Source organism: Erpetoichthys calabaricus, chromosome 2 (genome assembly GCF_900747795.2).
Source record: "Erpetoichthys calabaricus chromosome 2, fErpCal1.3, whole genome shotgun sequence".
NCBI lineage: Eukaryota > Metazoa > Chordata > Cladistia > Polypteriformes > Polypteridae > Erpetoichthys > Erpetoichthys calabaricus.
The window spans coordinates 166206371-166218870 of record NC_041395.2 but is presented as its reverse complement, the minus strand read 5'-3'; the positions used below and the strand labels follow the sequence as shown (position 1 = coordinate 166218870).

At 43.2% G+C, this 12500-nt stretch overlaps 1 protein-coding gene across 2 annotated transcripts in view; it reads left to right on the top strand.

Annotated features, from left to right (window-relative positions):
- The window catches only part of pask (PAS domain containing serine/threonine kinase), a 140903-nt gene that overhangs the window by 56780 nt on the left and 71623 nt on the right, over positions 1 to 12500 (top strand). For both annotated transcript variants that reach the window (XM_051922876.1, XM_051922875.1), the window contains exon 10: positions 7483 to 7642. In XM_051922876.1, coding sequence (XP_051778836.1) covers positions 7483 to 7642 — 160 coding nt within the window. The remainder of the gene's footprint in view (positions 1 to 7482; positions 7643 to 12500) is intronic.

Below are 12500 nucleotides of genomic sequence, written 5' to 3'. Positions count from 1 at the left end.
TGACAATAAGCTACGCAAACCCAAGACATGCAATCGTTTAAATCAAGGCACGAGTCGAAAAACACCATCCCATAATATTAGTTAACGATTAACACATTTCTATATGTATTGTAAGCATACAATACAACTGATAATATGTTGCGCTTATTTATCTGGTGTACCGACATTTTTGCCTGTTTAACTGCTGAAATCCAACGTGGTTTGTGCCCTTCAGAATGAAAACAGTTTGCATTTACCTTTTTAATAAAAGGTGAGCTTTTAAGCCTGAGAAATCACCCCGTAAATGCACACGTTTAATTGCGCGTGTTAATATGTATGCTTACACGAACTTAAAAGGTTTAAATAAAACAGAAATATATACCTTTTATTTTTACTTCCTTAACTTGTGGATGGTGTATCTTGTAGCAAAGCCCTAACTTTTTTCGTGAAAGCCCGTTTCAGTCAATAACTTTTAAAAACAGGTGTAAAGATATTGACAATATGCTACGCAAACCCACCAAGACATGGAATCGTTTAAATCAAGGCGCGAGTGGAAAAGCACCATCCCATCCATATTACTAAACGAGAATGGTAAACCGGATATGGACGCAGGGTCGTGCCCGTGGACGCAAAAGACATAGTGCGCAAGCGCCACACAAAGCCCCCCCCCCCCCCCCCCATAGTGAAATGGGAGAGACTACGCACGTACGCAGGCGCCACACAAAGCCCCACCGCAACAAAGCAAAACGGGAGAAACTACGAACCGTCAGAGTAGGAAACAAAGTAAAACCTCATAAAGATGATAAAGAACAGGGACAACACATGAAGAGCAGGTTACAGAACAAAGCCCCCCTCCCCAGAGTACAACGACAGAGACTATGAACCGTCTGACATGCCGCAAGCAGGATAAAGCGAAGTCAGAAATAAAACACAGAGTAGGAAACAAAGTAAAACTTCATAAAGGGATTAAAGAAACAAAGCACACCCCCCCCGAGTTAAACGGGAGAGACTACCCACGTGCGCAGACAACACACAAAGCCCCCCCGCACCAGAACAAAACGGGACAGACTACGAACCGTCACAGTAGGAAACAAAGTAAAACGTCATAAAGAGGTTAAAGAACAGAGACAAACACATAGAGAGCAGGTTACAAAACAAAGCCCCCCCTACCCACAATAAAACGAGAGAGACTACGAACGGTCTGACATGCTGCAAGCAGGATAAAGCGAGGTCAGAAATAAAACAGAGTAGGAAACAAAGTAAAACTTCATAAAGGGATTAAAGAACGGGGACGAACACATAGAGAGCGGATTACAGATGATGAAACCTGGAATGCAACAGCTACAAAAAAACCTAGGCACTAAACACATGCACACCGAGATACAGAATATAAAGGCAGAACCAAAGACAGTTAAACGTCCACACCACACAGTGGATACGAACCCTGAAGGTTCAGGCGCCTACATCGGCCGTCACAAAGCCCAGTAAAGTACAAAAGGCAAATGCGCCTACACAGCATGGTAAGAACCGACATAATCCGGAATGCGCAGGCGTGGCCGCCATATTGTGAGTGGCACTAATGCGTAGATCTAATGAATGTGGACTCCTACAACGCGCGTCTCAAACTGCATAGGCAAAGCAGGCACGGGTTCAACACGACACAGCTCGAGTTACCGAGATACAAACACGCGCCTGCCTGGATATAATTAATGAACGCAAGTGCCTACAACGTGCATCTGAAATGACACAGACCAGGCAGAGACTCCTCCAAAAACAAACCGCTCGACTAAACGATATACGAAGTCAAACGGTAAACACTACAGAGTCCGCAGTGCTCCACGATGCACCGCATAATAGTTCGGAAAGAGCTTCGTATTAACAGTGGAGAGACCCACAGTGACACGAGCGAACGCTCTGTATTAAACATACGTCATCCTCACACATCCAATCTATACGGCATAGGTGAATCACATTACAGTTATGCATTATTAACATTACGATAAACATCACAGTATCGCAAACAAATGAAAATTATTACTCGAAAAAGGGAAAATATAATCAGGTACGTACGGGGCTCTGTGTTAACAGTGGACAGCCCCACAGTGACACGGACAAGCTCTCCGTATTAAACGTGCGTCATCCTCACACGTGGCTACCCAGCGGGCACGGGCTCGAAACGCCGGGGGTAGGCGAGCAGGGGGCGGAGCCCCCTTGTACTATTAGTTAACGATTAACACATTTCTATATGTATTGTAAGCATACAATACAACTGATAATATGTTGCGCTTATTTATCTGGTGTACCGACATTTTTGCGCGTTTAACGGCTGAAATCTAACGTGGTTTGTGCCGTTCCGAATGAAAACAGTTTGCATTTACCTTTTTAATAAAAGGCGAGCTTTTAAGCCTGAGAAATCACCCCGTAAATGCACACGTTTAATTGCAAATGCGTTAATATGTATGCTTACACAGTATTAAAAGACACTCCACAACGTCATTTACATTTGTTCCCACGTTTGATAAAAGGCGAGCTTTTAAGCCTGAGAAATCACCCCGTAAATGCACACGTTTTAATTGCACATGTGTTAATATGTATGCTTACACAGTATTAAAAGACACTCAAAAATTAACGTCGTTTACCTTCGTTCCCGCGTTTGACTCGTGCTTTAAATCTCTTCCTTGTTTTTAGTTCACGTGATTACGTAGGAGGCGTGATGACGCGATACGTGACTCCGCCTCCTCCATTAGAGTATATGGACAAAAAACAGGTTCCAGTTATGACCATTACGTATAGAATTTCGAAATGAAACCTGCCTAACTTTTGTAAGTAAGCTGTAAGGAATGAGCCTGCCAAATTTCAGCCTTCTACCTACATGGGAAGTTGGAGAATTAGTGATGAGTGAGTCAGTCAGTCAGTGAGGGCTTTGCCTTTTATTAATATAGATTTTATTAAACAATTATCATGTCCTAGCACAGCAGTAGCATTTCGGAAGGGGTTAAGAGCAGAGATAGATAGTCGAGATAAATGAATTACCTTAGATATGTTTTTGGAGAGGACCCAGGCGCCGAAACTGTTCGGATGCAGGCCATCTCGCTTGAAAAAAACGCGGTCTTTCCCAAAAGAGGTCCCAGTTGTTGATGAACCCGATGTCTTGATTCTTGTATAAGCCCTGCAGCCAGTTGTTTAATCCCAGCAGACTGTAGTACTCGTTTGATCATCTGACGAGAGGCAGTGGACCCGAAATGAAGATCTTTGCCGATGGGGTCCTCTCCTTCGTGTCTTTAATTAATGCTGTGAAGTCAGCCTTGAGTATCTCCGATTGTCGGTGCCTTATATCGTTTACACCGGCATGCAAAACAGTTGCTCCAACTGCCCTATTCTTGTGCTTCTTGTAGATTGCTGGCGCACGTCTCATCACATCTCGGACACGAGCACCGGGAAAACAAGAAACAAACGATTTTCTATTAGGGCATGCGATATTGAGGTTTCTAACAATAAAATCACCTACCACTATTACATCACCAGGGGCTGATGGCGAACTGGGGACGCGGAGAGGGTCGAACCGGTTCTGAGTTAAGATGCTTGCCTGTTCTGATGGAGGTGTTCTGGCCTTGAACCCCTGCCTGCATAGCTGAAATACGCCGAGGTCATCATCGGTGTCGCTCCTACGAGGTGCGGGGGTGAAGTTCACTTGAGTGGCACAACGCGGGGTTGATGTTACGCCGATTACAGATGGCGAGGATGGTTTATCCAGCAGCCGAGCCTTCAGATCTCTAAGGTATCTTCGTCTGGACAAGAGTTTCTGAATCTGTTCGTCGAGTGCCTGGAGTTCCTCTACTACGACTGCAACACGATTCATCTCACTGTCAGCCATTGTCTGCTTCTGCTTCCACTTCCGCTTCGTGCCCTAGGAAGAATGAGAGAGAGAGATTGGTTACTGTGTGCAAAAAAAAAAAAAAAAAAACAAATCCGCTAAAATAGAGGTTAAAATGCAGTCTCTCCTCGCCCGATCGCAGCACACCACCTTCTGTCTCCACGGCTCACCCTTTACGGGCATTGCTGACGGAGCCTTTGCAGCACGAACTTCTTTCTGCCAGCTCCTGTCTTGGCTGCCGCCAGCTGCGCAGCCAGACTGTCCAAGGTCGGCACACCTCCCGTTTTCCTTCGCGCTCACTCAGTCGCTCCTCAGATCTATTGGGAGGTCTTACATTTCACTCGCCCCACTCTACACGCTTAGTCAGTGGGATGAACCAGCCCCTAGATCGCCTCAGCCTGCGCTCCCTCACGGATCCCCAGCTCGTGCTGCTTTCACCTTCCTGGTGTCTGTATCGTCTCCCATGACTGCCTTTTCCTTTCTTTAACCTCCTTGTGTTCAATCTTTTCTTTTTTGCTTCCCACTATCCTGCCGGCCCATAAATATACGTCTCCGTGGGCGCAGTGCCTTATTCACATGCCGCAGTAATCCAATGAAGCAATAGCGAACGATCGGGTGCGACTCGCCCCAATCACCTTATTTTACTCTTTATTCCTTTTCTAAAACATGTTAAATACAATACAACTTTTGACAAGCACCTCTGGATATTTTACTAAGTCTAAACGCTTCTTTGGATGGTTGACAATATGTTGTCAAAATTTTAGTTTTTATTTGTTCAATATTAAGGTTCTATATTTTGACTGCAACTGTCATGTAATGTGATTCCTTCTCTTCATTAGTGCCTCAATAGTGACCCCCTCCTTGAAAACTATCATTTTATGGGGCCATGCAAACCTGTATTAATACTTGTGTGCACATTAAAATGTTTTTTTGTACAATGTACAATTCTCATGACAGTTGAATAGGTTATTCTTAGCCAGTCTACTGCAGTAATTGCAGTGGAAAATGTGGTTAACTCATGCATGGGGAAAAAAAAATGCCGTTGAATCTATCTATATATAATTCACTAAGCCGACAGGGCAAGCAAGACAACCATGGGATACGCATGACATAGCCACGCCCGCCAACTCACAGAGACCCGCCCACCAACGCTAAGACCATGGGATACGACGACAACTCAGAGTCACGCCCACCAACTCTAAGAATTCATTAAGTCCATGGCAAGCAAGACGCATGCAAGACAGAGCCACGCCTGCCAACTCAGAGCCCCGCTCACCAATTCCAGCGAGAGCGAAAGCATTTGCCAAGAATGTTTTCATTAATCAAGGACGAAAGTCAGAGGTTCGAAGACGATCACATATCGTCGTAGTACCAATAACGATGATGACTGGTGATCCGGCGGCGTTATTCCCATGACCCGCCGGGCAGCCGACAGGGTAACCAAAGTCTTTGGGTTCCGGGGGGAGTATGGTTTCAAAGCTGAAACTTAAAGGAATTGACGGAAGGGCAACACCAGGTGTGGAGCCTTTCGCTTCATTTGACTCAACACAGGAAACCTCACCCGACACAGAGAGGATTGACAGATTGATAGCTCTTTCTCCATTCTGTCGGTGGTGGTGCATGGCCGTTCTTAGTTGATGGAGCGATTTGTCTGGTTAATTCCGATAACGAACGAAACTCCCTACTGCTAAATAATTATGCGACCCCCGAGCATTCGGCGTCCAACTTCTTAAGAGAGACAAGTGGAGAGGCGTTCCCAGGAAGTGCGGGTCATACGCTTGCACTGATTAAGTTCCTGCCCTTTGTACACACCCCCCGTTGCTACTACCATGGTCAGGTGACTTGGTGGATTATATATAGAAAAGCAGCCGGAACCGCAAAGAACACTGAAACGTCAACGTGGCTCAGAGGCGCATGTGGACTGTAGCAGAGACGAATGCGACTGAGGCGGTGTTTGGAAAATTAAACGTCAACGCGACTCACAGGTGCATGTGGACTGTACACAGACGAAAGCGACTCAGGTGAGGAGTTGGGGGCGGGCACATGAGCGACACTCCCCGTCGCTACTACCATGGTTGGGTGACTTGGTGGATTATATTTAGAAAAACAGCCGGACCCACAAAGAACAATGAAACGTCATCATGGCTCAGAGGTGCATGTGGACTGTAGCAGAGATGAAAGCAACTCAGGTGAGGAGTTGGAGGCGGGCACATGAGCATGCAGTGCGTACTGAACGATGACTAAGAGATGACTAAGAAATCAGCAGACTAGAATGGCGGGGGGGCCGGGGTTTCTGGGAGGTGGAGGCGTGACAGCAGTCCTCCAGTTTTCAGTCACGGACAATTGTATGTTGCCCTCTCCAGAGTTCCATCTTTTCATTCACCTACAGTCGTATCCTCAAACCCACCCCATTTGGACAACTGTGTCTTTCAGGAAATGTTCACCCATCAATACATAATTATGCAGTGTATGCTACTCCGCGGTTTGGCTAGTATTTCATATTTCATGCCACTGTATGCTGCAATATTGTGCATGGATGGGTAGACAATAAAGCCACTTGAATTGACTGATCCTAGTTAGGACTACTTTGTTCTCTAAACACCCTCAGTTATTCTTAGCATGAATTCTACAGGATATCGGAAACATTCCTTTGAGATTCTGGTCCATGTTGACATGATTGCATCACGTAGTTTCTACAGATTTGTCAGCTACACATTTATGCTGCAAATCTCCCATTCTACCACATTCCAAAGGTGTTCTACTGGATTCCGATCCAGTAACTGAGAAGGCCACTGAAGAACATGGAGCCCTTTGTAATGTTCATGAAGCCAGATTGAGATGACTTGCTTTGTGACATGGAGAATTATCATGCTGGAAATAGCAATTAAAAGACAGGTAAATTGTGGCCATGGAGGGATACATATGGTCAGCAACAATACTCAAATATGTGATGGCAATCAAGCAATTATTGATTGGTATTAATGAGCCAAAAGTGCCAGGATAACATTTCCCACCATTACACCAGCACCACCAGCCTGGACTGTTCAGTTAACATAAGGTATGTTGGATGCTTGGATTCATACTTTTGGTGCCACATTCTGATCCTACCATCTATTTGCCTTGGCAAAATCAGGATTCTTCAGACTAGGCTATGATTTTCTCATCTTCAGCTGTCCAGTTTTGGTGAGTCTGTGCCCACTGCAGCCTTTGCTTTCTGTTGTTGGCTAACTGGAGTGGAACCTGACGTGGTGTTTTGTGGTTTTAGCCCATCTGCCTCAAAGCTTGATGTGTTGTGCATTCTGAAATGCTTTTCTGCTCACCTTAGTTGTCCGGAGTGGTCATTTGAGTTACCGTAGCCTTTATGTCAGCTTGAAAAAGTCAATGGTCACAAAAATACTCAAAGAAGCCTGTCTGGCACCATCAGTCATACTGTGGTTGAAATCATAAGAGATCACTTTTTTTTTTCTTTATTCAAGTGTTTGATGTAAACATTAACTGAGGCTCTTGTCCTGCATCTGCATGTAGGTTCATCTTTGCATTCTAATGTTCTATCTATTACAAATAGATTGAAGCAAAGCTAAAATAATAGCTCAAAGTATTTACAATTTTAACATTGTTTTGTTTTCTAGATCCAAACCCACTTGTTGCAAGGGATATGGCATTAGTTCAGGAAGAAAATAAGAGAGTAAAAATATGGAGAGAAGTGGAAACATTTCCAAGAACCAGCAGTTTAGAGAATTCTTCATCAACATTATCATCCCATGCTGAAACTGCTAATCCATTTACTGGGTATGTTATTTAAAGTTAAGACTTTTCATATTTGCCTTAAATTTTTAATAACTATATACTGATGATGGGTCTTGGGTTAGGTAAATATATATGCATACACACACTACTGATCAAAAGTTTTATAATATATCAGGTTTTTTTTGTTTTTATGAAAATGCACACAGTTTCATGTCTTAACATTTCAGGAAATCAAGGCATAGAACAAATAAACAGTGGCAAATGAAAAAAAAATCAAGGAACCATTAAATGTACAAAATTTTATTTTAATTTCATCAAAGTAGCCACCTTTTGCTGATATAACTGCCAAACTGTGTTAACCCTTTTGAGTCAGAATGCCTGTCACTCTGTGCAAGTTGCAAACTCTGCCTCCAGGTTGGTGGAAGTGATGTCTTCGTGGCTGGAACCAGACATGACGTCATCGGACTTGGGCAGAATTTCCCGTATTTGATCTGCAGGAATATCAGAGGAAAGATTAGTGCACCCCGCCGCCCCCTGGCCTGGCATGAAATTACCTTTTATTGGACCCTCTAGCTGTCTTCCATGCACAAGTGAGCGTACCTGGCCGAGAGGTCAAATATTTGGCTTCAATTAATCCAAAGAAACATTTCTGTAGGTTAATGCGAAGACCTGTTTCCCCCCTAGTGACCGCAGTACAGCTTGTACCTGCTGTAGGTGTTCCTTCCAAGTGTTGGAATTAGTGCTGGGCGGTATACCGGTTCATACCAAAAACCATTTTTTATTTTTGTTATGATATGAATTTTTCTTATACTGCAACACTGGTTTAAATAGCTTAAACAACATTCAGAATGTGGCGCAGTCTGAAACTGTTTAAGTGGGGAACTTTTTCACTGCTGCACTGCTAAACACGCATGCAACGGAGTACATGCGTTAGTGGAGGTATTGAACGGTGAAAATGGACAGAGAACATTCTGAAACTGAAGCTGTAGCAGACGATAAAGTTGAACATGATGACACAGAAGAACATTTCCTGAAAAAAGGAGCCATGTCTGTTGTCTGGAGATACTTTGCTTTTAAAAGGTTGGATGTGGACCATTATGTTCAAATTTGTGAATACTGTTTCTATAATACTGGATAATACTGCAAACCAAGTTGTACTTGTTTTATTTTTTATCAATATACTGTGTAATGTACCTGGGTACTGTGTAATAGTGTGACAACATGTTGAATTTATTCTTGGCATTTCCACTTTAATATCGACGCTTATGATGAGAATAAAGTTGAAATGTTGACTTTATCTGCGGTGGGTTGGCACCCTGCCTGGGATTGGTTCCTGCCTTGTGCCCTGTGTTGGCTGGGATTGGCTCCAGCAGACCCCCGTGACCCTGTGTTCGGATTCAGCGGGTTGGAAAATGGATGGATGGATGGATGTTGACTTTATTCTCGTAATTTGTCATTAAAGTAGAACATCATAAACTGAACGTCATGTTAAAATGAATATTTAATGTACTTGGTTTTCTCAAACCCCATCATAAGTTATGTAGCACATTAAATGCTTTGTGTTAAGTGTTCCCCGAGTCATGTTAATCGCTACGTGCTTCTTCTCAAACTGACTTCCTCTTGCACTAAGGGGAGACGCAGGCAGCGATCAACACACAGAATACATTAATTTCATGATATTCCTACTCCCTGAACATTTAGAATGCTAAGATAAATACTTGATATTAGTGCTGGGAGGTAAACCGGTTCATACTGAAAACCGTTGTTTATTTTTGTTATGATATGGATTTTTCTTAAACCGCAACACCGGTTTAAAAAGCCTGTTGCTACCCGATCTGCGTGCCTACCCGACATGCGCACACAGGCATATTGAAAGCCTAACATGCCGTGAAGTGTTCACGCATGCGTTAAACAGATTGGGCAGCACCGTAAAGTGTGTGATGACGTAGCTTTTCAATACGTACGCGCACGCAGATCGTGCCGGCAACGGGAACCAGGTAGTGACACACATCGCATGCGCTTAATGAAAAAAACATTAAAAACAAAAAAATCCACCTTACGGCACGGCCTGATCGGAACTGTGCATGCAGTACAACTTGACATTACGGTTTATTCATTTTAGTTCCACATTAGTTAACCATAATGAAAATATTCATCCTGCAAAATAAACGAAGCAGCCTTTCTGGCGTAACATTGATGTCCAATGTTCAATCGCCGTAAGAGGAAGCTTAGGTGTGCACACCTGATAAGCCCCAATTAGCTGTGTACTCTTTGTATTATTTGACAAGTACTAATATATATATATATATATATATATATATATATATACAGTGGTGTGAAAAACTATTTGCCCCCTTCCTGATTTCTTATTCTTTTGCATGTTTGTCACACAAAATGTTTCTGATCATCAAACACATTTAACCATTAGTCAAATATAACACAAGTAAACACAAAATGCAGTTTGAAAATGGTGGTTTTTATTATTTAGGGAGAAAAAAAAATCCAAACCTACATGGCCCTGTGTGAAAAAGTAATTGCCCCCTGAACCTAATAACTGGTTGGGCCACCCTTAGCAGCAATAACTGCAATCAAGCGTGCGATAACTTGCAATGAGTCTTTCACAGCGCTCTGGAGGAATTTTGGCCCACTCATCTTTGCAAAATTGTTGTAATTCAGCTTTATTTGAGGGTTTTCTAGCATGAACCGCCTTTTTAAGGTCATGCCATAGCATCTCAATTGGATTCAGGTCAGGACTTTGACTAGGCCACTCCAAAGTCTTCATTTTGTTTTTCTTCAGCCATTCAGAGGTGGATTTTGCTGGTGTGTTTTGGGTCATTGTCCTGTTGCAGCACCCAAGATCGCTTCAGCTTGAGTTGACGAACAGATGGCCAGACATTCTCCTTCAGGATTTTTTGGTAGACAGTAGAATTCATGGTTCCATCTATCACAGCAAGCCTTCCAGGTCCTGAAGCAGCAAAACAACCCCAGACCATCACACTACCACCACCATATTTTACTGTTGGTATGATGTTCTTTTTCTGAAATGCTGTGTTCCTTTTACGCCAGATGTAACGGGACATTTGCCTTCCAAAAAGTTCAACTTTTGTCTCATCAGTCCACAAGGTATTTTCCCAAAAGTCTTGGCAATCATTGAGATGTTTCTTAGCAAAATTGAGACGAGCCCTAATGTTCTTTTTGCTTAACAGTGGTTTGCGTCTTGGAAATCTGCCATGCAGGCCGTTTCTGCCCAGTCTCTTTCTTATGGTGGAGTCGTGAACACTGACCTTAATTGAGGCAAGTGAGGCCTGCAGTTCTTTAGACGTTGTCCTGGGGTCTTTTGTGACCTCTCGGATGAGTCGTCTCTGCGCTCTTGGGGTAATTTTGGTCGGCCGGCCACTCCTGGGAAGGTTCACCACTGTTCCATGTTTTTTGCCATTTGTGGATAATGGCTCTCACTGTGGTTCGCTGGAGTCCCAAAGCTTTAGAAATGGCTTTATAACCTTTACCAGACTGATAGATCTCAATTACTTCTGTTCTCATTTGTTCCTGAATTTCTTTGGATCTTGGCATGATGTCTAGCTTTTGAGGTGCTTTTGGTCTACTTCTCTGTGTCAGGCAGCTCCTATTTAAGTGATTTCTTGATTGAAACAGGTGTGGCAGTAATCAGGCCTGGGGGTGGCTACGGAAATTGAACTCAGGTGTGATACACCACAGTTAGGTTATTTTTTAACAAGGGGGCAATTACTTTTTCACACAGGGCCATGTAGGTTTGGATTTTTTTTCTCCCTAAATAATAAAAACCATCATTTAAAAACTGCATTTTGTGTTTACTTGTGTTATATTTGACTAATGGTTAAATGTGTTTGATGATCAGAAACATTTTGTGTGACAAACATGCAAAAGAATAAGAAATCAGGAAGGGGGCAAATAGTTTTTCACACCACTGTATATATATATACACATACATACACGAGGGTTTTCTGGGTTCTGCGTGGAATTTTATCGTTTGTCGAGTGTCAGCGTGTCAAAACCTGTTCTGCTGTGTAGAGGGATTATTCAAGTGGTTGCATGTTTTTGTTCAGATGTTTTGCTCCCTCTCTTCCTTCAGAATGAACACGAGAAGCAAACAAACTGAGAGTGCGCAGCCGGCGCTAGCGGCGAAGCTCCCGACTCCGTGCGTGCGTGACTTTCGAGTGATGATTTTTTACGACTTTTCTGATGGTTTAACAGCTAAAGAGTGCTGCCAAAAACTTTCTCGCATCTTCAAGAAGAATGCTCCAAAGAAGACGATGGTTTTTAAGTGGTTCCAGCGCTTCAGAACAGGCCACTTCAACTTTGACGATGAAGAACGTGAACCGAAACCGCGAAGTTCGACTGATGGCAGAAATGCTGATCGTGTGAAGGAGTTCCTGGAAGAAGATGATCGTGTGACCATCAGGAAAATTGCCGTGGAACTTGGGATGACCCGGTATGCTGTCGACACTATCATTCGACAAGATCTTGGCTTTACAAAGAAATGTGCCCAATGGGTTCCAAGGCTGCTGACTGTGGAACAAAAGCAAGCTCGCGTGGAATGGTGCAAGTTTTTCCTTGACAAGTTCAACAATGGCCAATCGAGACAGCCTTTCGCGAGTGTTTTGCAGCGTGGGTCAGAAGAGCCCAAAAGTGCATTGATGTTGGCAGTGAATACTTGGAAAAAGTTTAAAAAGGATCGAAGTACATGAGAAAAATATAAAAAAAAAATCCTTGGCTACTTATTTCGAGTGATTCCGCGCGGAACCCAGACAACCCTCGTATGTGTGTGTGTGTGTATATGTGTATGTGTGTATGTGTATATATGTATGTGTGTTTATGTGTATATATGTATGTGTGTTTATGTGTATATATGTATGTGTGTGTA